A 24,258-nucleotide genomic window follows, 5' to 3' on the forward strand; every position below is an offset into this window, starting at 1 on the left:
AGCCCGTCAGCCCGCTTCCAGCCGCCCTGCAGCCGGGGGACCCAGAGCGCTGATCAGCTCTGTGCGCTTCCCGGGCGCTGGCAGACCGGTACCGGCGTCCACCAGCCTGGCCTCAGCCCCAGAGAAAGGCCCCGCGCACACGCGGCGCCCGTGGCCTCAAGCAGCACGGGCGCACGCTCCGTCGAGCGCGGGCGGGACGCGGCTGACCGGCCCCGGGAAATCCACCCTCTGCGAGGAGAAGGCGCTGCCGCCCAGGGGGCACGGCCGCGGTGGGGCAGGGCAGCACCGGCCCCCGCCAGCACCCCGACACGGGCAGCCCAGGAGCAGCCAGAAGCGCCCGCGCGTCCGATGCCGCCGGCGCCGGGCTCGAGCCAGCCCCCGCCTGGCACACCAGGCTGCTGGGCAGCCGGGCCGGCCGCCCTCCTCCCACGCGCCCTTTAATTCACCCCCCGCCAATATGAGGAGCACACTCCCAAACCCTGCTGAGCAGAGGATCCTGCCAAAAGCCCAACAGGCACAGACTGAGGGTAGTTACACTGTCTCTGGTAGTAGCCAGCAGTTACTACTATCCTGTAATTATTTCTGACAACCTCACATTTAAGGTAGCCACAGATAAACTTAATACTCAAATCGTCACAAATCTTTCTGTTTAACATCCTCCCTGCCTATTCTGGGACTATTATCCCTGCTGCTGCAGGTACTCCAGGATGAAAAGCACAATTACTGTCCATCCACTCCAAGAAGCGGTATTTCCCATAGCTCTGGAGCTTTTTTTTTTTAATCTAGAGGCAGGCAGGGAAGCGGCTGGAACAAAGGTCAAATGCTGGAAACTGGCAGCCCCCAGCTTTCCTGCCAGGGCCCAGCATCAGCCTCTGAAGTCGCAGTCGCTTTTCTGTTCCCGTCACTGGCGAAAGCACGATTACAAAATGGTATCTCCATACCCTGACAACTGAGTCACTATGAATATCCAAAGCAGGACGAAAAGCAGGATTACCCACTAGATGGAGTGCATTCATTGTAGAATTAAATAGTTCCTCCAGAAAAGAGGAAGTTTTCACACTAGCCTCAACCAAAAACCCAGTAGAAGGCATCAGGCTCCCACTGCACATGGTCTGCTCTCCTTCACGGAAGATGTGGGCAGACAACTGCCACTAATCAGAAATTAACTTATGCTTAATAGCCACACTAGAAGATTACAATATGGTAGCATATGCACAACTTGGGCAAATTTTCAAGAATCCGTACCAAAAACAACAAAGAAAGAAAAGCTAATCCTGCAGGAAAATAACTATGATGCCCTGGATGCAGAAACTAACATTTCCTTCATCAATACTACCTGCAACATTTGCTTTTCTAGGTAATTAAGCTAGAAATTCATCAGGATCATGAGCGTGCAGCGCCCACTGCTACAGCAGGAAACGCTAGCGTGAGGGGGCTGCTGAAATGCAAGCATTCCCTTTTCTGCTGCTTTTATTGCAGATTTTGCCAGCAATTTCTTTCCATGAATAACAGACAAAATGCAAATATCTAGCCTTTGCAATTTGCCTCCTGACTCACCCAAACTCAGTGAAATGCCTGCTTGAATTATAATTGCCTCTATAAAATGAATCATCTTATGGGTAAGAGCATATCAGGTACAGATGCAAATCATGCAGACACTCAAATGGACTTACATTCTCTTTTGAAAACGATCTTGTGAAGCACAGGTATCGTGTGACCTTGGATTTAAATAAGCCATCTTTCCAGAGGTCAGCATCCAAGCCATCTGCTGTTTGTGCAACCTGGAAAGAAGAGACAGAGGGAGAGCAGAGACATGTGAGCCAAGATAAAGTTAATATATGTGCAGTACTTCTTCCTCAGACCTCTTCTAATTAACGGTAGCCTGAACTCTCACAGCATCTCATTAGTTTCTTCGCAAGGTGCAGTGCAAAGAACTTCCAAGAGGAGGTATAAAAAGAAGTTCTAAAAATGCTGTCTCTTGGGGGTCCATTGATTAAAGATGCTCTGACAAAGGCTATTCTAATGAGGAAACAGCAACTTTGGTTACAGTCTCCAAACAATAGTTTGGAAAAGTCAGCATATCGAGGCTCTCATTACCACCCTACACGCAGGGGCACGCTGGGGCAAGCTGTGAGGAGGGGTCTGTGTAAACAAAGCACAGAAACTGCCCAACCTGAGCATTATTTTTTACAGAAAATACATTGAGGAATACTGGTTCCCAGGCCAAAAAGCTGCTTCCAGCAGCTGGGAAAAGCCCTGCTCACTCGTGGACTTTAGCAGTAGTGCCACACGTGAGGACGTACCCTGCAAACGTCCCTCTCTGGGGCAGCCCTGCACCCAGGCAAATCAGCAGCACACACCGCAGAGAGGGCAAAGGAAACAGAGCCCGGGCCCTGCACTGAGGAGACAGAGGCACGTGCAGGAAGAGGAGGTGTCGCGGTTTGAACTGTTCTAGCTGCTAAGAACAATTAACTCTATCCCAGCTGAAACCAGGACAGCACGGCAGGAGCCCTGACCCTTCAGCCAATTCAAGGAGCGGGCACAAGGCAGCACTGCGCCCAGGGCAAGGGCTCTGCTCTGTCAGCACCTGGGCACTCGCCCTGCACGGTGCAAGCTGGTAGGAGCCCCTGACCCCAAAAGGTTTGTTGTCGAGTGAGAGAGGAGACAAGGAGGCAAACACAAGGAGAGGGGTAGCAGAAATAACACCTCCCAGCCCGACCAATGGCTCCCAACAGGAGACCCTAGCGTGGTCTGAAGCTGTGCAGGAGCACACTGAACTTCTGCCTAATGCCTCTCAGATGGGGGCAAACTGCTCCACTGCAGCTCTTCCAAGTCTGATCTTACTGAACTGAGTACGACCTTGGCCCCAGAGCAGTCTGATAACAAAGAGCTGACATTTGTTGTTAGTGTTTGCACCCATGTTTTGTCAAGCAGAGATGCTGAGCAGGGCACAGGAAGCAAGAGATGTGTGCTGACAAGACCCTCCAATTATCCAAAGTGCGGGAGAGAAAAGTGCGTTTATTGTCTGATCCGTGAAGGGAGCAAAGTGCATTGGCTGCTCTTCACATTTCAGCAACGGGTGTTCACAAGCTCCTGCTCAGCTCAAGCCCTTGTACAACACACACAGCTTTTGCAGTCAGGCTTCTGCAAAGAAACATGCATAATTTTTAAATAGTAAACTTTTAAAACAGGTTTTTGGTGGGATTTATTGTTTCTTTATTATTCCTTGAATCCAACTCCTTCCTAAAGTGCTAGTTTAGGAATATACAAAATCCACCCGCATCTCCCTTCTCTATGGGTAAGTCAGTCCTGGTGAAAAGATATTCAGAAAACAGACTGCTTAGAAAAACTGTTCGCATATAGGGACACTTAGCTTGAACTCCTGCCCTTGTTAGAAACAGTTAGAGGGACTACAACCAGATGTAATCACTTTGTTAATTAACATGTTCAAGTTCTGTGTTTCAGTTTCTCTTGCGTTAGCCAGTTCTGTTTCCTTTGTTCTCACATCAAAGATGCTCAGAACTCAACAAGCAGCAATAGACCCAGTCTGCAACTGTAAAATTGGTGCTATACAAGTTGCTGTCAAATGCACTTTTTATCTAACCTCTGTAAGCTTCAGGTACTTTATGTTACTTAGAAAAATACCGAATAACTTTTGAGGTGAAAAACACATTACTTCAGTTGATACCATCTCCTCTACAGCTCACTGCCCAGGTCACAGCTGGATCACAGCTGGCTGAGACATGTGAAGGGCCCCCGCGCCGGCAGGCTGGCACTGCCGCCCCTCCGGAGGAAGGGAGGCCCAGCACTGTTATCCTCTGACTTGAGTGATGGAAAAAACCCCAAAACCTCCAACCCGCACCACACACCCTTTCAGGAACAACCCTGCCACTCTAACCCATCGAATACCCAGCAGAAAGACCAAGCTGGCTCAGCGGGAGCCAGGCAGCAAGGCACCCACCCATGTGCTGGCAGGCAGAGCCGGCCAGGCTGGCCCCGCAGCCCTTCCCGCTGGCCCCCGAGGGCAGGTCCTGGGCCCTGGGCTCCCGGGGGCCAGCAGTGCCAGGCCTGGGGGACAGGGTCCCTGCTGAGCAGCCCCTTGGGCCCCTCCAGTGCTCCCCCAGGCAGCCCAGCTGCCTGCCCCGGCAGCGCCAGGCAGGCCACACCGTGCCACCGGCGAGGCTCGCAGGAGGACGCAAGCAGCGGAGCAAAGAGCAGGAGGGAGCAAGAGCTCACCAGCCCCAGGGCCCCACAGGAACGCCATCACCACCATTTCTGCTCCTGCCGAAATGCAACAGGTGACATCCCTCGCAATTAACCCTGAGCGCTCTGCCTCCACATCACCCTGCTGAAGACTTCTTCCAAGCCTGGAGAACGTAAGCATGCATTAACTTGTCAGAAAACTCACGGGGAAAGAAAACAGAGCAATACAAACAGGAAACTTGTTGCATCATCTGCTGGGCTCCTGCAGGCAAGGAGGATCCCCGCCACCTCTCGAAGAGGAGCTGTGCCTGTGCAGCGCTGCTTCACGATGGCAGCGTGCCCTCGGTGGGGCAACAGGGGAAGGGAGCCGACCTGGGGAGGCTGAGGCAGCCCTGTCCCGCAGGATGGGGCTGAGCAGCCCCAACTCGCCGAGTTCTCCGCTTGGCTAAGAGGTCAGGAATGTGCAGGATGGAGGACACAGCACCCAGCACTGGGCACCCAGCACCCCAGGCATGAGGAACGGTCCCCCTCACGGAGCTGGGGGGAGACACTCCTCAAGCACGGGCTACAAACAGATGGACTCGATGGAGTGGCACCCTGTAAGGAAGGCGTCCCCCAGCCCACCCCTCCAAGCACGGGTGATCTACCCGCTGCCCAGCAGTCAGTATGGGGTTACTGCTACCCCAGGACAGGCCTTTGGCAAACGGCGAAGCCGCCTGCCCCACCGGTGGGTGTGCAGGGCTGTCCCTGCTCCCCCACGGCCCCGCGGAGCCCAGAGCAAATCCCACCATGGAGCTGGCGTGTAGCCGGCAGCAAGGAACGCGGCTGCACGGGAACCACACCTCTCTCCTACCCCAGGCTCCCTGCCTCCCACTCTCCTCCCTTTCCTCCCCACCCATACACTCAGTCTTGCCAGTTTGGGCAGATTTTCAGGAATCTAAGTTCAGACGCACTGTACATTTTGGCAAAATCAAGTCTTTGGTGTTCAGCTGTTAAAAGACCTGGCTAGTCATTACAAGCATCAGGAGCTGTTTTCTAGGCAGACACAAAGGCAATGAGATTTCTGAGTAATTAAAAAAACTACTGAGGGGAAAAGATCTCTGACCCATTTGCCAAGATTCCCCCTGGTCTGGTACCCTGGGCTCTGCCATACCGCCACCTCCAGCCGGGCGGTACGCCGAACCCCCGGGCTCCCCGCGAACCTGAGAAACGGCCCGGGACATCCCCTGGGCATTTAACTTACACGTGGGCTGGAAGCACCCCTGACTTTGCTTGTTTGTTTTAAAGAGGAGTGAAGCGACAAGGAAGGAAGAGAATACGTCCATGGCCGTTTACTGGAGAAAGAACATGATTGAAAGGGAAACTGGGTGAAGCCTATAAATAACCACAGCTGTCTCAAAGAGAGAACTGGGTACCTCACCATCACAAAACTCAAAACCATCAGTGAAACTACATGTCAAATTCATCACTAATAACAGGAAATACTTTCCCACGCAACTCCGAATCCATCTGTGGAACTGAACGCTGCAGGATGCTGTAGCAAAAGGCAAAGCGATCAGATCCCTAAGGGGACTATGGCAACATCCCAAGATAAACTGGTGTTAACGCCTCCCAAAAGATGAGAGTGGTTCTCCTTTTCAGGGTGCAGTTTGAGACTCTAACTACTAGGGCTTTAGGGAGTGCACTCCTAGGATGGAGCTGCCACAGCTGCCTTCATCAAGGCTTTACACCCTGAAGCAAGTGTCTCATTAGGGAAATTGTCTATCTGGAGAAACACAGAGCCCGAGACCGCCCGAGTCTGCACGCTGCCCACGTCTCGGAACCCAACTTTCTCCGCTGCACCGAGAAGCGCTTCTGCACAGTCGGCTTCGTGCCTGCAGGTGGGACAGGCTGGGTTCCGGAGAGGTCACGGCGAAGTGACAGCCTCGCGTACCACACGCTGCTCCAGAGCCCTGCCGTGCGCCCAGGAGCCACCCTCCTTCCCGGACATCCAGGCAAGAAAACCACTGCCCTGCGTGCCACGGCCCCGCGGGTTTGGGCGCCAGGACGTCCTGGCAGGGCAGGGTGGCACCCACCGCAGCCGGGGCCGCAGGGTGGGAAGGACACCGCCCGCGGCACCCAGGCACAGCGCCCGCCGGCTGGCTCGCCGCACAGCAGGCCGCAGGAGGAACCGTGTGGAAGCCGTGCTTAGGGCAAGACAACTGCAGACAGCAGGCACTCCCCACGGCCTGCAGCGGGCACTGCCGGCCCCAGGGGCAGAGCAGAGCTCCTTGTAAACAGAGAGGAAGGCAGAGGAACCACAGGAAAGGCAGCCTCCTCTCTGTGCCCCCTAGGAGAGAGCGACCCACATTCACTAGCATTATTACACCACCACCGTAATTGGATTAAGCCACAGGAAGACTCTTTTATCTTGTTTAGCTTAAACTGCGTTAGCACTGAAGCTCCCTATTAAACCGCAGACAGGCTATCTGGGGTGAGCGCTCTCTCTGCCCAGTCATTTAGGCAGAATGCAATTCTGTTATCACAACTCTCACATTGTCCTGTGCTCCTTTATCAGGGCAAGCAGCTAATTACACAGCCTGGCTCACACAGGTAATGAGCACTCAGAAAAATGCAGTAAATGCAAAAACCTTCCAGGTCTTTAAGGAGCCTTTTCACAATTCCCTCCCTCGTGTCCTTACTTCAGCCCGATCCATCTTCCTCCTTCTCACACTGAACAGGGTATGCAGTGATCCAGAGCTGAAAAGGTGCGAGCAAAGTCTCAAGTCAACTGGTTTCCACTCCCAGCCATGCAAGCTGTGCGACTATGGAAACCCAAGGTGTGATGTAGCACCGTGGGAGCAGGATACATAGAAAAGTGAGCAGATGGACTATGGGCCAAATCTCCCCATATGGAGCTCTGCAAGATCAGTATTTTATGCTATTTCAGTGTTTGGGACACTAATCTATGGGGAGAAAAATGATGCTGTTGGTTACACAGCAACTAGTCCAAGGAACAAGCAGCTGTTAAACAGTGACCTCCCCCTTTAACCATTCACATATTAATCTCTGCTGCGCACAGCTGCCTTTTCCTGCTGCCCAGCCTCCTGCCAAAGACTAGTTTAGAGGTTTGCATTCTGTCCGTCAAAATCATCCTTGCAATTTCAGCTGGATGTGAAACCCTTTGCTTCCCATTCTGGTGCTTCTCATCATCATTGTGCAGTGCTGATATGTGGGATTAAACAGCTGATGCGGGATCCATTTATTCAGAGATATAATTTGTGCAATACTTAGGACTCCTTCAGGATGAATGTTAGTAGGATTATTAAATTTGCATGCCACAGTGGCCAGCTGTTCCTGAAAACCCCTCCTCCAGGTAATTATGCTCCTCTGGAGTGGCACAAATGAAGTAGCACGATTGCACCCACAAACCTCCACTGAGGGAAAGTGCTAAGTGCTGTGGGCTGAGAAGTGGGCAGCTGGATAGCAAATTACTTCTTAAAACACACATTTGAAGGCAAGCCCTCTCTGGAAAAGATGCTGTTCCCAGCAAAGCAAAGCCTCATTAGCGCAGAACCAAAGCGTTAGCAACGGCAGCTGAAACAGCTCTACTTACTACATCATAACCTGTCGGTGCTCGGTTCCGGGACGCAACCACACCAACACCCGTGATGGGATCCATCGGCAAGTCGGGCAAGGCATCTGAGAGGTCTCGCACCTCAGGCATTATGGACTGATCCTGAAAAAAAGGAGCAGAGTTAGAGGGCTGCTCGGCAACACACCCCAGCAGAAGACAGAGAGCACTGAGAGCCTGCATGCATGCCACAGTGCTTGTGCTGACACACCACAGACCGCCAAGGTAAACACAGGATTAGGCCAGACACACCTTCTGCACTTTCATTTGCTTTTGATAAGAGGGTACATTTGTGCAATGCCCAATAGGTTTGGAATTCGGGCCAGAAGTCTTTTCTGAGATTAATTTTGTTGTTTCCATAATACTTAGCATGGGCTGGTCTCCATCTAGCAATGATGGGAAAACCCAAGCTTGCTCTCTTCCCTCCCAGAGAGCAAATTTCATCCCTGAGTCAGACTGGCTGAAGCAGCTCTGCCATTTTAAGCAGCAATAAATCTGCTCCTAATGGCTTCACTGGGAGGTTCACCATCCACTATGGGTGTTAGGACCTGCTGGGGGTTCCCCCACGAGTCTTCAGTTCCACTGCACCCTCCTGAACTAAACCACTTTCACATAGCAGCACAGATGTATCTGGCGCTGTATGCAAAACCACGCTTGCTGCAGAGAGCCTCAACACCAGGGGAACACAGACGAAGCAGCACAGGATGGTCTGATGCAAAGCAGACAGAGGCCTTGAAGAGGCCTGAGCATCTTCCAGAAGGGAGACATCACCAAGTAGTTCAAGGGAGGAAGATAGGCAAAAGGGGGTAGAAGCAGGTAAGACCAACCAATTTTGGAGAGATGCTGTTGCAGGAAGCAGGAGAGGACAAGTGAGCTGCTGAAATAACTCGCTGAGGAGGAGGATGGGGAAAGGTGCCACTGCCTCAGCACGTGGTCTCCTGCAGAGGCAGCCAGTTAGGACAAGTCTTCTCTGGCTTTCAGGCAGGAATGCCCCAGGAAACCACCCCCCACGCACCCCGAGATAAAAGGGCAGCGCTTTGTGTAAACAAGCGTCACTGCTGCGCAGCCAGACAAGCCGTGAACCAGAGCTACCTAATTCAATTCCCTCCTCAGAGCAATTAAACCCCAGCATTTCTAGGCCATTGTAGACAGCTGGTTACTTACTGCTTCTAGAAAAGTCAGAGGTGAGTGCTGGTGCCAGTGGGACCTGGGTTTACACTTCACAATGCCCAGTCTGAACAAACATCGTGCTGCAGGCAATAAAAAAGAGCAAGTCTGGGCCCTATGTAAAATAACAATAATGTCACACGAACAGCCAGACCACCGGAGGAGTCCAAAACAACAGAAGCTAGTGACCAGTGATGGTGAAACACTATTGCTGAGGAACCAAACCCAGGGGAGAGCTCTGCTTCCGCACCTAGGCAAGCACCCAGCACGCACAGAGCGAAGCGGACCCGCTCTGCTCCCTACACAGTTTAAGCCTCCAAAGCACAACTAGAAGCGCACCCGGCGCCGTAGGGGCTCGCCCTCCCCTCCCGACGGGCTCCCTGTCCTCAGGGCGGGCGAGGAGCGGAGGTCCCTGTCACAGGAACACCGGCGGCACCCGGCACAGCCCAGACAAACACTGCACCTCATCCAGATGCCTCACAAATAATTCAGAACCCGCCGCCTACAATGTGCAGCACTGAGCAAACATAATGTGAATTTAACGAAGAACTTACAATCTGTTCTTCATACAGATGCACGTTTTCTGAAACTTTTCCAAGTCACTCTCAATAATGTGATGACTTGTTATTACACATCGGGAGGAGCTGGGAGATGATGAATGCTGATACGAGCTTCTCTTAGGCCATTTTGCACTGAAATCCAGGTAAGCGGCAGTATTGCCCAGCACGCTAAGAACACCGCACGGCAGGTTCCAGCACAGCAGCAGCTGCACGGTGGGGGAGCAGATCTGCTCCCCCAGCCTCCACCAAACCCACCCTGACGAAGGGCTGGCCTGCTCCGCATTGGCGGCGGGAGCAGGGGTGGCCAGGACAGCACCGACACCTCACCTCCAGGGGGAAGCCGAGGGGCTGTGCCCCCTCCCAGCCCTGGGAGAGCCCGGGCGGGCAGGGAGCCCCCTGCTCTGCCTCCTCCTGCGCAGCGGTGATGGCAGGGCTGTGGCTAATGCGGGCCAGGGACCTGCTGCCGAACGCTGCCCGGGCCCCGGCTGCCCTCGCTGGGGCCTGCTGCAGGGAGGCCCCCCTGCCCCGGCAGGAACCCCAGCGGCAGCAGAGGCCGAGGATGGGGCCCTGGGGGTGCCCAGCGCCACCACGGGAGGGGGGCGGGTGCCACAGGGCGCAGCCCTCGGCCGGACAGCACCCTGACCTCGGCGGGAGGAAGAAGGGCACCTTTGTCGGAGCCATTTGCGGTCCCGCTCGGCGCGGCAGGGGGAGGGGAAACGGCCTCAATCCTCACTTTGTGCCGGCTCACACAAAGCCCCTCTATGGCGGCGGCTGAGCACGGAGAACAGGGCTCTCCGCCTGGAGAGGGCGGGAGGAGGAAGCCACGGCGTGAGACGCGATGCGGCACCGGCGCAGGGCGCGGAGCAGCACCCCACGGCCGCGAGGGCCGAGCCGAGCCCCCCGCGCCCCGTCAGCCTGGCACCCTCCTCCGCCCGGCCCGCGGGGACGGGCGGGCAAAGCATCCGCCCCGAGAGCGACGGGCAGAGCGGGGCAGCCTGCTCCGCAGCCGCGGCTCGAAGGCGGCCGGGCCCCGCGCGCGGCCACCGCGGCACGACAAGGCTCCGGCGTGCCAGGGCGGCTTCCCGCCGGGCGGGTGGCACCGAGGGTGCATCTGGAGCAGATACGGAGCAGCAGCAACCGGTTTGTGCACTCGGATAAATGTTTTTGTGAACTCTGCGCAGGTCAGAGGGGAGTCTCTGGCTGGGCAATCACACAGACGATTAGTTACATTGGACTTCTCCCTTGGGGCGCCTGCAAAGTTTGGTTTCTTTTCTATCGCACCTTTGAACTTAAAAATAAAAAACAAACAGTGAAAGAACAGATTAAATTAAGGAGCAGGATTCTATAGATATTCCAATTAGATAGCTTGTTATTTTAATTAAATGCTCTTTAAACAACGTGAGTTTTGACCTATATGCCCGCCTAACATCACGGTGGCCGAGTACTCAAAGCAGCTGACCAGGAGATGGCCTTTCACCATCCCGCATTAAGCTGCATTTGCCAAGCTCTGCCGAAGAGCCTCCACTGCTCCGGGGTTATTCTGGGAACAGCCCAAAACAATTAGAAGAACATTCTTCCCATTAGTTGGGAGCATGTTCCCTGGAGGTTGTTCTCAACTGCAGGGCCACATCCAGCCCCCAGCACGCCCCGGCAGCGCAGGGAAGCCAGATGCAAGCCCTGAGACAGGAAGAAGTTTCAAAACACCATGGGGCTGCTCGGACAGAGCCAGTGGGGAAAGGATGTGCCTCCACCAGAGAAAATCACGGCGCATCCTGCCGGCACCAGCGCCGAGCAGTGTGCAGCAGCTGCAGGACAAGATGCAGAGAATGGCTCTTGGCCACGCTGCTGCCTTTATCCCGAATGCTTCCTGCCCCTCAAACCGGCCGTGCTGCGAGGCAGGAGGTGCGGGGGTCCCGGGGATCTCGATGCCCAGCAGAGACGGGGCCGCAGCGACCGGTGCTGGCGTGCCCTGCAGCAGGCAGGCTCCAGGCAGAACCACCAACCAGGCTTCCAGAAGTCTTTGCACCGGCCAGTTTGAGGCCAGGGGGCTGATGGCCTTTTACACAAGCCAGAGCAAGTGGCACTCCGTCCTGCCAGCCCCAACCCCAGAGGCTGCCAGCCTGCAGGGCGAGCCACCAGGTACGGGCAGGGGAGGAGAGCAGCGGAAGCGTGGGCAGCAGGCAGTGACACGCAGTCAGAAAGCCGCACACCTACAGCCCAGCCAGGGTCTCTGATCTGTCACCACACAGCGCTCCCCGGTGCTCTGCCCTGCGTCCTCCCGCTGTGAAGCGCCTGCTGCCAGCACGCACCCGGGGTCTCCTCCGCAGGAGACACGCGACACAGGGCCCCGGCAGCTGCCTCAGCACCCCGAGCCTCGCAGCCTGCGGGGACTGCAAAGCCGAGGGCAGCTCATCACCCAGAGAGCTCTCTGGCAGCCCACGCCTGCAGCCACATACGCCTCCCCTTCTCCCCACACCCCACAGATTCTCTGTCTACATCCTTTTCACTCGCTGTCACCCATTTTCTTGCTAGCTCATCTCTGCTTTTATTAGTTTATCCTAGGCATACTTTTCTGCTGGCTTCACTGTCCATTGCAAGTATTCCACTGAGGTGACTGACCACACACACTGCTGGGCTTTGGCTGGGACACATGTATGGCAAAGGAATGCGTTTTCAGGAATGAATGTACTACTGTGAGTTTGTAGAGCGTTCTTCCCTCTCGATGTGGTGTTCCTTTTCAACAAGTTAGACAAGTTCAAGAGCTGGTGGGTACATGATCAGATCAGGCCCGATGATGCATTTGCTAGGGAACCACCACACTGCCAGCAAAGCAGGTGAAGTTCCGAAGTTAAATAGCAAGGGACTTGCAGAGAGAATGGTCTTATTGTTTCTTCCTTCAACTACAAGCCCTGCACTTTGACACCGACTTGCTCTTCCCACAGGCAGGAAAGTATGAGCTAAGGCAAAACTGGAAAAAAATTATCAACTACCTCACTGAATTCCTGCACCCTGCGGGAAATAATCCCATCAAACCAAAGCAGACATGCTGCTAAAACCCTCGCTCACATGTTCGAGTTTTCGCTCCATCGTTTTGAAAAGGTGGTAGGTACTGCTGGCACAACATGGTTGCTTACAAGTTACACTGACATACTCCTCTGCACGCCTGGTCCTCCCACCGCATCCGGGAACAGGACACAGCCCCGGCCAATCTTCTATTTCTGTCCATGGAATAGGACATAGTTTCAATGAGAAAAACAGGAGACCATGGCAGAACACAGGGTCAGGGCCCTGGAGGCCTCCATCACAAGCAGGCAGAAATTCAGTTTCACATTTCGCCCCAAACAAAGGTATGTCTGGAATCATCCCTGCACCCAGGCTCCCATCTTCGAGACAGCTGCCCCGTATCAGCTGCAAAATCTCTAGTTTGTGACTGAACCAGATAGAAACAGGAACTTAAGTCACTGAATGACCAAAACTGAGATTTTGTGCTGCTTCACAGCACTTCTAACTCTGAACACACATTTGTGAAGTGTCTTATTTCAAACCAAAATAGGTTTCCATACACAGATGGCCTTGCACCAGGGCAGCAAAATTTAAATGACATTCAGTTCAGTTATTTCTATCTTGGCACATGTATGAACAAGTCCCTGTGGGCTAAAGGAACCCCTGAGCCTGGGATTCATTTTGTCAGAGCAGCACACACTACGGGAGTGAAACACTGCGCATTTTATTTCACACCTCCAGAAGCTCAAACAAAGCCTTTGTCCCAGTACGCTGAGAAAATCTAGCGGGTAAGGCTATCTCAGCTAAAAATTACAGGGATGACACTGCCAACCTGCCACGCAACGCGCAGGCTCCACTAAGGTATACGCTAGCATGTTCCCAGTTAAAATAAAACACAAGATGGAGAAACCCGAGTTGTAGCCCAAGCAGCTGGACACCTGCTGAAGCCCAGGCTGTCTCGTTTCAGCTGAAGGGCTCTGCTGGCGCTACCACGACCAAGCTGTGAATGCTCCAGCTCAGAAAATTCTGAAGCTCGGTGGACCTTCAAGAACCTCTCCAGAGACCGCAGTGAGAGCTCGGGAAGCTCGTTAAGGCGAGAGGCGAGTATGTAAAGCACAGGCCGCTCAGTATCACTGCTGTAAGGGGAGCTCACGTTATCTCCTCCAGACCGGCAGCAACCCGAGAGCAGGTGAGAAAAACGGGTGGCGAAGCAAACCCACGCCACCCGCGTCAAAAGACCACGCCAAGCGCAGCCTGTCATTCTCGCTAACCGGCCACCAACAATTTGCGGTCAGCTCCCGAGCAGGTCAAGGTCGCCCGGGCGGCCCCCCCCCCCCCCGCCAGCAGCCGGCCGGGAGCCGGGCGGCCGCCGAGCCCCCCGCCCGCCCCCGCGCTCCGGGGGCCCGGGCGGGCTCGGCCCCGGCCTCGGCAGCGGCGGCGGGGCCGGGCCCCGCTCTCGGCCGCGCCGCCCCGCAGGAGCCCCGAGCGCCGGCCGGGCCCGGCCCCCCCCCCCCGCCCGGGCCGCGCCGGGCCCGGGGACACTTAACTGTTGCCCGTGCGGCGGTCGGCGGGTCGCGGCTCCCCCGGCGCAGGCAGAAGCAGCTCCTCATCGCCCGGCGCGGCGCGGCCCGGCGGGAGGAGCGGCGGCGGCGGGGGAGCGGCCTGCGGGCCCGGGCGGAGCGGCGCGGCGCGGGGCGGGGAGCGGAGCGGAGCGGAGCGGCGGGCAGGCCGCGGCGCGGAGCCTCCGCCGGCGGGGCCGGGGCCGCAGCGGCGCAGCTCGGGCTCCCCCCGCCGCCCCCGCTCCGCGCAGGGCCCGGAGCCCGCCCCGCACGGCGGCCCCGGCCCGGCCCGGCCCGGCCCGGCGCACTCACCGCGGCGGCCGCGCAGCGCTGCCTCCCGCCGCCGGGGCACGGCCCGCAGCCGAACCGGCCCCCGGCCCGGCCCCACCCCCGGCGGGCGCGCCCCGGGGCTCCGCGGCTCCCCCCGGGCAGCTCGGCCCGGCCGCCCCCGCCCGCCGCGGGTCGCGGCCAACACCGGGCCCGGGGAGCGGAGGCCGGCTCCCGCCCGCCCCACGGCACAGGAAAAAAAAAAAAAAAACAAAACAACCCAAAAAACCCCACTAAACTTCCTAGAGAAAACGAGTGGAAACGTCCCACCCGCTTCTCCCGGCTGGGGGTCTGCCCCAGCCCTGCGGTCCTTGAGCCTTGGGGAGGTGGGCAAGGCCTGGTGGAAAAAGAGCTGGATAATTGGAATTTGGTCAATGTAACCTCAGCCTTCCGCCTGAAACACAGGACATCTCGGAGACAGGCAGCAGCTGCTGCGGACTGAAGACGGGCAAATTGTGTCAAACCAAGCCAGTTTTCTCGAGTCCCTGCAGTTAGGGGTTAAGCAGTTTTGGGAGCTACCTTGACTTCAGTAAGGTATTTGACGTTTTCTCTCACCATAGCCCGAAAAACAAACTAAACAGATACAGTCCAGAGAGGCCGGGGTTTGCCAGGCGGGTTAGGTGACCAGAAGCTGTTAGAAGCCCACTCGCAGCATCCTCAGCGAGGCACCCGGAGCTGGGGGGCTGCGGAGGCCTGGTGCTGCTCAATATTACCCTGTGCCAGGGATGAAATTGAGAGCACACTTACGAAATTGGCCGATGATGCAAATCGCAGCATAACCTGGAACAGTAGTATGGCCCGTGGCCATAATCGTATGAACTGATCCTGCAGCTGTCCTGCATTTGGTTTTGAGCACCTTACCTCAAGGAAGGTCATCAATAGTAGTCTGGAGAGCAGCAAGATCCGTGTAGGGGTTGACATCAATGCCCTCTGATGCAAGACTGAAAGAGTCAGAGCTACTAATCTAAAGAAAAAGAAAAAAATCCTGGGTTGAATAATGAAATAAAGGTGGGAGGAGTACATGTTAATTTGTAGGTGAATTAAAGAGAAGGGCAGTGACCTGTTCTCCCATCCTTTGTGGTAGACTAAGAAGTGATAGATGTGAAATGCAGCAAGAGATTCTGCAAAGATAAGGTGAAAAACTTGACAATAGCAAAGACAATGAAACACAGCTTTGAGAGGCTTTATCAGTGGTCAAATTGAAAGTCCACCTAAAAGTACTTATCAGACATTACTCAGCTGTTCCCTTGGGGCAGGGACCAGGCAAGATGGTCTCATGTCCTTTCTAGAGCTGATTTCCTCTCTTTTCCATGACATGCTGCCTGCTCAGAGCCACAGTTTCCTTTGTCTTGGAAATGTGGCCTCTGTGGCTTATGAGAAAGACCTCACTCAGACCATGTCACCCAAATTTCCTCCCACTTGTGCTCTTTTGCCCTGACAAAATCAGGTACCTGAAGGGGTGCCACATCTAATGGGGGAGGTCCATCTCTGTTGTTGCAGGGTGATTCTTTGTCTGAATTCTGCTTTTAACTACACCACTAATTCCCTGTTCTCTCCCCCGCTCCCATTTTCCTTTTGCTCAGATTTGGTCATCTTTTGAGGAGCTTTGTTCAACCTGTTCTTTTCCCACCTGGGTAAGTGCTTCTTCCATCCTATTTGGACTCTCTAGGTACATCCCTTTAGCTGGGCTGAACAGAGCAGGAGCAGTTGGGCAAACAGCCCTTCTTTTTCCTTCCGTGGGTGTCTCCAGGCAATTTTTGTACCTACCTGGCTCTCGAGGTAGGTGGGAGCTCAGCTGCCCGAGAGTTTCCCACAGGCCCAGCCGTGGCTGGTCTGTCGTGGCTGAGGAGCAGGGGAGTTCTTGGGTTTGATCCTCAGGGTTGTTCCAGCTCTTTGCTCTTCATCCTGGTGCGGTCAGACTTGCTACCAAGAGAAACACTCTGAGCTTTGCTTAGTGAGTGTTTGAGAGGCTTGTCTGGAGAGCAACATACACATTAGTGTTTTTGTATTCCTGCCCATAAAGCAAACAAAGTGCTCTGCAACAGCAGAATCCTGGTGTCCCACTTCCTCCTGGATACAACCCTGGACTGGGACCAAACCTTTCTCCTGTCCTGGCTGGTGCTTCTTTCCAGAAAAGCATTTTAGACTGGTGCTTGCTGAACTATGGTAATAACTGGATATTTTTAACTACAGCTCTATTCCCAAACTGTTTGGCCAAGGCTTTCTGGCTTCTACTGCATACAGCCCTGATGGCTGGTACTGGCTTCTGGGTCCAAAGATTAAAAATATATATATTTTTTGAGTGATAAGGAATACAATGCCTTTTTTTTTTTTTTTTTTTTTTTTTTTTTTGATTTGGAGAGTAATTTAGAGAGAAGGAAAGATGATGCCTGGTGGAAATGAGAAATATATGTCCCATACATAATATATGCCCCAAATGCCCTATTACAAATACAACAAGATTTCCTGAACTGGAGAAGTTGTTACACATTACAGTGTGCTAATGCTCCCCCACGGAGATGCTGATACTGAGAGAGTCTTTAGTGTAATAATATTAAAAATCCTAGAGTTTCAATAAGATCCTCCCTGTTACCACAGCGGTAGGAAATGAATTGATTCCAGAGGAAGACTCTAATTGCTGCTTAGTATCCACGAAATATTCTAAGATTCACTGCAAACATATATCCCAACGTGTCTGTGGCATGATCTGCAATAACATTTTCTCCAGAGGGACAGTCACTTTCCGGCACGGTTTAGCTGCTGCTTCAGTTCTACCCTGGGAGACGCGGCCCGCGGAGCGGAGGGCCCAGCTGCGGCCGGGCAGGGCGGCACCGCTCGGGCCGAGCTCCGGGTGCTTCTGCTCCAGAGACCTTCAGACCTGGGCCAGGGGCTGGGGAAAGGCCCCGTCGTGCTCTTCCACAGAGCAGAAGCACAGGCTCTGAATCAGCAAATACTTGCACACTTGGCATTAGGTACACGAATAACTGTACTGGAGTTGGTTAATCTACCCGTGTAAAGTTACTCAAAAGCATAAGTATTTGCAAGTATAATGTTTTCCTCTGAATATTTTACATAAATCTTTTTAAAAATGCATTTATTTACTTCTGTTTATTCAGAGCATGTCTTTTCTCACGAGTTCTGCAGTCATGTACGTGCTGTCCAGTTCGTACCAGTGTCTCGTTTTCAGGATGCTGAATAGGAAGAATTTAAGACAGTCCCGGCTACGACGCTGGAGCTGTGGCTGAACAAGCACGGCTCACTCAGCCGTGAGTGGATGGACGCCAGAATTTGCATCCTCCAGAACATTGTTCCAAATGAAGGTGCGTGCTAGCCGGGTTTGTTGGCGGTGCAGGACGTGCTCCGTTTGCATCCCCCCGCTCCGTTCGACCGCAGCAGCACGGCTTCGCTGGGAGGGTGGCGATGGCTGGTGCCACTGCTGGGGCTGGACGCCGGGGACCGGCACCGCTTTGCACCTCACGGGGCTGCCGGCAGCATCCACGGCCACGGTGCCCGGGGAGCTGCTCCCGCAGCCGCTCCGGAGGAAGCCTGGCGAGCTCATCCCCTCCCGCGCTGGCCGTGGCGAGGTCCTGCCCGCAGCAGCTGCTGCTCTCCACGGCTGAGCTGGGGTGGACGGCGCCGTGGCTGTCCATGGAGGAGGGCAGAGCAACCCGAGAGCACCTCGGGGGAGCAGCTAAATCTGCTCCTCAGTGAGAGGCTGGGCTGAGAGAAGAGATTGCGGTTGAGCCCCACCAACCTTTTTGCATTTCAAACGTATTGTAACAGTAAAATCTGTCCATTCCTAGACAACACCTCAGAAGAGCAACACAGCACAGGTTTCTACACTTCCAGCAGAGAACAAGCAGAATATAGGGAGTCCTCATTCATTACAAACCAAATCTGTGCTGAACTGCAGCCTGCAACGCAGGGCTCCCAGCTCGCTGGGTGGGGCACGGCAGAGGTGCTGGGCGCCGCATGGGTGCTGGGACGGGGATGTGCAGCACTGCAGGCTGGTGCAGGGGTAACCAGCCCAGCTCCATTTCACAGGCTGCTCTGAGGGGAGCAGGAACTCCTGGCAAGTACTGGTCAGGCTTCACCACCAAAAAGGATCCCAGTTTGCAGCAGGAAACACTATGACAACCTGTAAAGCATCCTGATCCCGACTGTAAGCTCAAGCCCTTGCTTGTTTAAAATCCTTTATGCTGCAGGAATTCATATCTGTCTCTAGCCACATTTAGTATAGCAGTGAAATACTGCTGCATGTACCATTTTTTCCATGCTTGCCTTTAGAGAAAAATCAGCCCAGAATTTAATTTTGTGCTGGAACTGCTGCAGGTTAAGGCTCAGCTGCTGCCTGGTTTTAAGGTTTCTTGGAGGTAGGTTTAACCTGCTGCCTCTAACTTAGTGCACCAAAATGCCTCTTTATAGCCACAACTTCCCTCCTATATTTCCATTTTAAACTTTGATTATTCTAAAAGCATTGAGAAGGTCCCCCTATCTCCTTTAATTCAGATACCTCTAGGTGGGAAAGGTGTGTTTGTCCACGTGCATCGGTCCCCAATCGCGACAGCATCTTGAAGGACAGAACTGAGGGAGAACGAGGGAAATGCACGGCTGTGGGCCAAGCCCACCCTGAGAAGGGTCTGGGTGGTTTTTGTCTCCACCAACACCCAGGCAAGCTTTGCTAGAAACAGAGTTAGTGAACCTCCATCCTCTTGTCCTCAGCAACACTCAGGGCCTGGGGCACAGCCCTGCCCTAGCAGATCAACAGCAGTAGAGCTAAACCTCCATTTTTACAATAGTGGCAAGTTCTCCTCTAAAGCAAATAAGCCACTCTGTAGGTTTGCCTTTTTTTTCTTTTTTTCCAAGACCTGCAAACTCTGCAGTAGGCACCTGCTTTCTACTGGGACATGTCGGGGTTGCTTTTTAATAGAGATCCCAAAGCATTTCAGGCAGGGACACAATCCTGAGAAGAGATACAGGGATATTTCAGGAGCTCAGTGTAGTCAGAAACCCCCAGACCACCCACCAGACTTCGCAGCATTTTTGCATTTCATTTTACTTTGAGTTTAATCTTTTGTTCTCGTTCAACAAGGCTGTGTAGTATTTCCTGCAGGGAAAATAGCTCACTGTTTTACTACTGCAGTCCTCCTCAGTTTTGGCAGGCTGGCTGATGCTCCTCGGTGCGTGTTACGGCTGGCAGGCCAGGCTGCAGCCCAAGCAGAGCTCCTCACCGCCTGGACCAGGCACACCTCGGCTGAAAGCCCGGCGGCCCTCGCTCACCGCCGGGCTCTGCTTTTGGTTCCTTGCCACAGCAGCACTGACACTTCCTCCTGTCCCTCGCAGTTTGGTTTGGCCGTGACACTGAAGAAACATGCGACTTCGGCCAAGGTTGACACACCTCATTTCTGAATTTAAGCTGAAGAGGGAAATGGCACACAGCACCACCGCGTCCGGGGCTCGGGGGCAACGCGTGCAATTCTCCAGTGGCAGCCCTGAGGCGCGAGCCCGCGGCTGGCAGCACAGCTCCGGGGTGCCCACCCCCCGCCTCAGCCCCCTCCCGCCGCAGCGGCCGGCCGGCAGCTCCCTGAGCCAGCGCGCGGTGTGGCCCCAGGATGGGGCAGAAAGTGGCTTTTAGGAGTGCTGAGCGTCTGTGCGAGCGCGCGGCTTGCAGACACCGGCAGCCGGCGCAGGATTGCAGCGTGCACAGGACCCTCTGTGGCACAAAGCAGCAGCAGCGCTTGGACCACTATTTATATATTATGGATCATAATATTTAAGTGGCCTGGTTATAACCCTGTAACTAGTTTTCTTTGACAGAATGAGTATTGCTCAGCACATACTAACAGCTGTCTGTAAAACACATTTATGAATTGTTCATAAATTTCCTGACAGTGGCAAGCCCCGCGTTGGGGCCCCCACGCAGGCGGGTGCTGCCCATTCCCCTCCCGACCTGGGGGGCGAGCAGCCCAGGCTGGGCGCTGGGGACTGGGGGGGCCTGGGGCAGGGTCCCTCCCGCCTGTGCTGAGCGGCGCCCTGCCCGGGAAGGCTGGGAGCCAACCTGCCCCAGAGAGGCCTCATCTGCCCGGGGTAGCAGCACGGAGAATTAACAGCCCTGCTCGCTGGGTGGGGTGTCTGCATCGGTGCTTCTGGTGTCTGTCCGACCTGGCAGACAAGTTGTCCCAGGGGCAGGAGCATCACCTGGGACCCCGAGGCAGGGTGGGCCTCCAGCAGAACGGAGACGGCGGGCAGCTCACTCCCATGCTCCGTCCCTCGTGCTCGTGTTGCAGCTCCTGCCGCAGCTATCGCCCAGTCCCAAGGAGATGCCGCAGCTCATGCAGGAGCTGGCATTCAAAAAGAAAATGCTGTTTTTAGCATTATCAGCTCCTCACTTAGCCCTGTGTCAGCAAAGCACTGAAAACACATGTTCAGTCCCAAGCACATGCTTACCCAGCTCCTGAGGCAGAGGAGCGGCTGCAGGTCCGCGGGTCGGTGGCAGCCCCGAAGGAAGGAGCCTGCGTGGCTGCTTGGCACACTCCAACAGCCCCAGCGGGAGCCGTGGGGCCACCGCCGTGTCCCGGCTTTGGCAGAGAGGGCGAGTCCCGGGGGCTGCGGGGCTTGGACGGTGCCTGCACCCTCCCCGCGGGGGGTCGGAGCCCAGCGGGCACCGGGCAGGGGCGAGCGGGGTCCTGGGCTGCTCCTCCGGCTCCTCTCCCTGACGAGGGGATCAGACACCCCGGAACACACCTGCTGTGGGGGCAGGGGAGGCACTTACCTGCTTGCACCGGTCGGAGTCCTGCCGGCACATACAAGCGCATTTCCAGGACCTTGCACGGGAACCGGCTCTGGCTGGCAGCCGACTTCCTCCGACCCTGCCACACGCACGTTTAGGAAAACACGGCTCGCGAATGTATTCACTGCCTGGAGCATCACCCTCACGGGGCAGGGGTGGGCAATGCCTGGAAGATTACCAAAATAGCCTTTGCAGAAAATCGCTCTGAACTGTTGTTTCACGGATCCACTCTAACAGATAAAGCGATCTGGAAAAAGCACTAGGTTCTTGATTCGTTTCCCATTTACTTTCCTGTCCTGTAGTTGTTCCCAAATAGCACTGGTGCTGTATAGGTAAATCCTCCCGTTTGCATTCAGGTCCCCGTGTCAGTTAAGGTGTACAGAGCACCACCACGCACCACCGCCGGCAGCAGTGCTGCTGGGTTACATGGCACGCAGCGAGCGCTCCAGCCAGGGCCGGCCCCAGCCTCGCACCCCAGAAACAGGCTCAGGGCTCTCCCACCGGAGCAGGTGGCCCGGGAGGAGGGACCCTCACCAGCCCCCTCCCACGACAAGGGAGCCAGGGCCCAGGGCACCCCGCGACCTGCCCGGGCGGCGGGGAGCCGCTGGCACCATTGAACGGAGCAAGGCTGAAACCTGGATTCGTGAGCCCCATTTCAAGGCCCGGCAGCCAGGACCAGCCTTGTTTGTGCCGCAGAGACACTCCGGGCCTGAGGTACAACTGCTGTTCCACCCAAATGGAGGGCAGAAAAAACTCCATGTGGCTTAATTACCAAGGAGAGCCACACATCCAGATTCTCAGATTATGAGTAATAGCCACAGCAAGATGGAAACCTTTGCTTGAATAATTTTGAATGATGAACACATTTGAGGAAATAATGTTTTCTTTGCAGACCTCCTCCGATGAAACGCTGCTGCTCACATCGCTGTCTCGCTGGGGGTGGGCACTGTCCTGCCGTGCTGCCCCAGCCCGTGCCACCCGCTGCCGCCGGTGGGACGGAGGGATCCGGACCCGGCCGCGCACCGGCTGCCGCTTTGCCAGGCCTCCCCTGCGGATATGTGCAGGGAAAATCCACGGATGGTGGCTATCGGGGCTGCAGAGCTGCTGTCCCAGGAACACGCTGGCAGAAGTGGCATTCAGACAACCGGGTGTTTGCACGAAGGAATGCCAGCGTGTGTTAATAGGTGACCATTTGGCAGGCGGTGCCGGGAAGCCAGTCACACTTGAGCTGCCTTTGCAAGACCTCTAGGTGCAGCCCCTTCTCCAGTTAGCCATGCAGGACCCCCCAAAATACAGCTCTGGTCTTCAAATTCCCCAAAGGAGGGCCACAGCCAGCACATTTCTTTCCTCTTAAACCAAAATAAATAATTCACATTCTGGTTAAAGTGCTGCAGCCCGGGAATCGATGCCCCCACTGCGGCCCCAGGCTGTCCCCCTGCCCCCCGTCCCACCACTGCAGCACCTGCAGGAGTGCAGCAGCACCAGGTAACGCCGAGGGCCCCGTCCCCTCCTGCAAGAGCACGTCAGCTCCCTCCGTCGCAATTCCCAGGCCAGCTGGCAGCATTAGATGCTGCAGCTTGGCTCCTTGGCTACTGCAGCTTGTGCATATTAGCACCCCAGCGAGTTCCTCATCCGTCTGACAGGACTCAGTGTGGATAATGATGCCAAAGTCAGTCGTAACTGGACAATTACAGTATCACTGGGAGATCAGAAAAAATGCAATCCAAATATCCTTAATGAAGGGGCAGCAGGACCAGGGAGAGCCCCCACAGCCGTGCCTGGCTGTCCCCAAACACAGGGTCACCACCCCAAGGGCATCACAGCTCCCCTGGGCAAGGCAGGATCCAGCCAGGTGAATTATGCAGCTGAGGCTCAGGGCCAGAAACGGCGGTACAAGCTCAGAAATGGGGGCTCCATGGAAAAAACAAAACCCACCGTGTCCAGAGTTGAAGCAGAAGCCTGGACTCTGCTGGGTGGCTGTGAGTCCCATCGCGGTGCAGGCGCAGGCGGAGCCTCCTGCGCAGGCACCCACCGTCACGGCACGCTCAGCACCTGCTTAACGTCCTCCCAGCTTTACCAGTACTTGAAACATCACGTCTGTAGGATCCCTTTAGGAAAACACAATCCTTAACAATCTTTACAATCCTTACAAGGAGGGAGATAAAACCAAAACGAAGTGCATCAGCCAGTTCCCTCAGAAAGATTTCTGCATCGCTGGGAAGTACAACAGGATGGGTATTGTGTGATGACAGAATCTGCAGATCACCCAGCATCACTAATGAGAAGCCACTCTTTGAATACATAATTTGACATCCCATTTTATTTTCTTTCCAGCTTTGAGTTTACTCCTACGTAAATTTTAAGGTTTTTGTTCCACAATTACAGGCCCGCAGCTCCCTCAAAGTGCATCCTCAGAATGCAGACACTTCTGAAGGGGACCGCTCCCCTGCTGCCACAATCATCCATTTCTTGGTAACCAAAGGGAGATTGAACACAGAGTGGCTTTGCTTTCAGGGTCTATAATATGCCTCAACAACACGATAACGAGCTGACATTTGAAAGAGAAAAGCTCTCCCAGTTCCTTTCTAGCTGAGAGGATGCTTGTGCCAAGTGTAGCTTTCATATGGAAAGTTGTGCATTTTTTCAATGCAAATATTTTAAGAACAGTGTTTTAGAAGAGAGACAAAAAAATCTCACCTGAGTTTAACAGGAAGGCCCGCTCAGAGGGTTTCTTCTTTTTCTGTCAAAGATCTCATTGCAGGACGCTTTGCTCCCTCTGTCTCTTGGGTTCATTACAGGAACTTGTCTCACATTTCGTTTCTTGGCTGGTCCATTCTTCCTGCCCTGCCCTCCACGAGGGGAGGAACTGGTGCACCAGCCTCTGCACTGTGCTGGCCCAGATGCCCCCAACAGGCACCGACAAGCATCTTCCCAGGGCTCAGCTGGGCGGGGAGCAGGTCCCCCTGCCTGGGGGCAGCAACCGCCTGTGCAAATACGCGCAAGTACGTGTGGGGAGCTGGGGCAGGTCTGTGGGGA

The 24,258-nt window shown here is 55.0% G+C and overlaps 1 protein-coding gene and 2 long non-coding RNA genes across 7 annotated transcripts in view; 1 reads left to right on the forward strand and 2 right to left on the reverse strand.

The window, feature by feature from the left end:
• Positions 1 to 14,436, reverse strand: part of MVB12B (multivesicular body subunit 12B) — a 67,663-nt gene extending 53,227 nt beyond the window's left edge. Inside the window, exons 1-4 of one of the 5 annotated variants that reach the window (XM_042786457.1) lie at positions 14,094 to 14,275; positions 8,981 to 9,066; positions 7,799 to 7,921; positions 1,674 to 1,781 (exon numbers count right to left, since the gene is read on the reverse strand). In XM_042786457.1, coding sequence (XP_042642391.1) covers positions 1,674 to 1,781; positions 7,799 to 7,909 — 219 coding nt within the window. In that variant the 5' untranslated portion in view covers positions 7,910 to 7,921; positions 8,981 to 9,066; positions 14,094 to 14,275. Of the gene's footprint in view, positions 1 to 1,673; positions 1,782 to 7,798; positions 7,922 to 8,980; positions 9,099 to 14,092; positions 14,276 to 14,417 lie in introns of those variants that run through there. The other 4 variants (XM_042786460.1, XM_042786458.1, XM_042786456.1 and 1 more) reach the window with 4 other exon arrangements.
• Positions 14,437 to 14,558: 122 nt separating this feature from the next.
• LOC116961025 lies at positions 14,559 to 17,525 on the forward strand. Its single transcript, XR_004406726.2, has 3 exons — positions 14,559 to 14,966; positions 16,016 to 16,066; positions 17,163 to 17,525. It is a non-coding gene; the product is annotated as an uncharacterized LOC116961025 (long non-coding RNA).
• Positions 17,526 to 19,472: 1,947 nt separating this feature from the next.
• On the reverse strand, positions 19,473 to 23,971 carry LOC116961028. Its single transcript, XR_004406729.2, has 3 exons — positions 23,920 to 23,971; positions 20,880 to 21,388; positions 19,473 to 20,773 (listed from the first exon to the last, which is right to left on the reverse strand). It is a non-coding gene; the product is annotated as an uncharacterized LOC116961028 (long non-coding RNA).
• Positions 23,972 to 24,258: the final 287 nt, after the last annotated feature.

Source organism: Tyto alba, unplaced genomic scaffold, assembly GCF_018691265.1.
Source record: "Tyto alba isolate M040663 unplaced genomic scaffold, T.alba_DEE_v4.0 Super-Scaffold_11, whole genome shotgun sequence".
Classification (NCBI taxonomy): domain Eukaryota; kingdom Metazoa; phylum Chordata; class Aves; order Strigiformes; family Tytonidae; genus Tyto; species Tyto alba.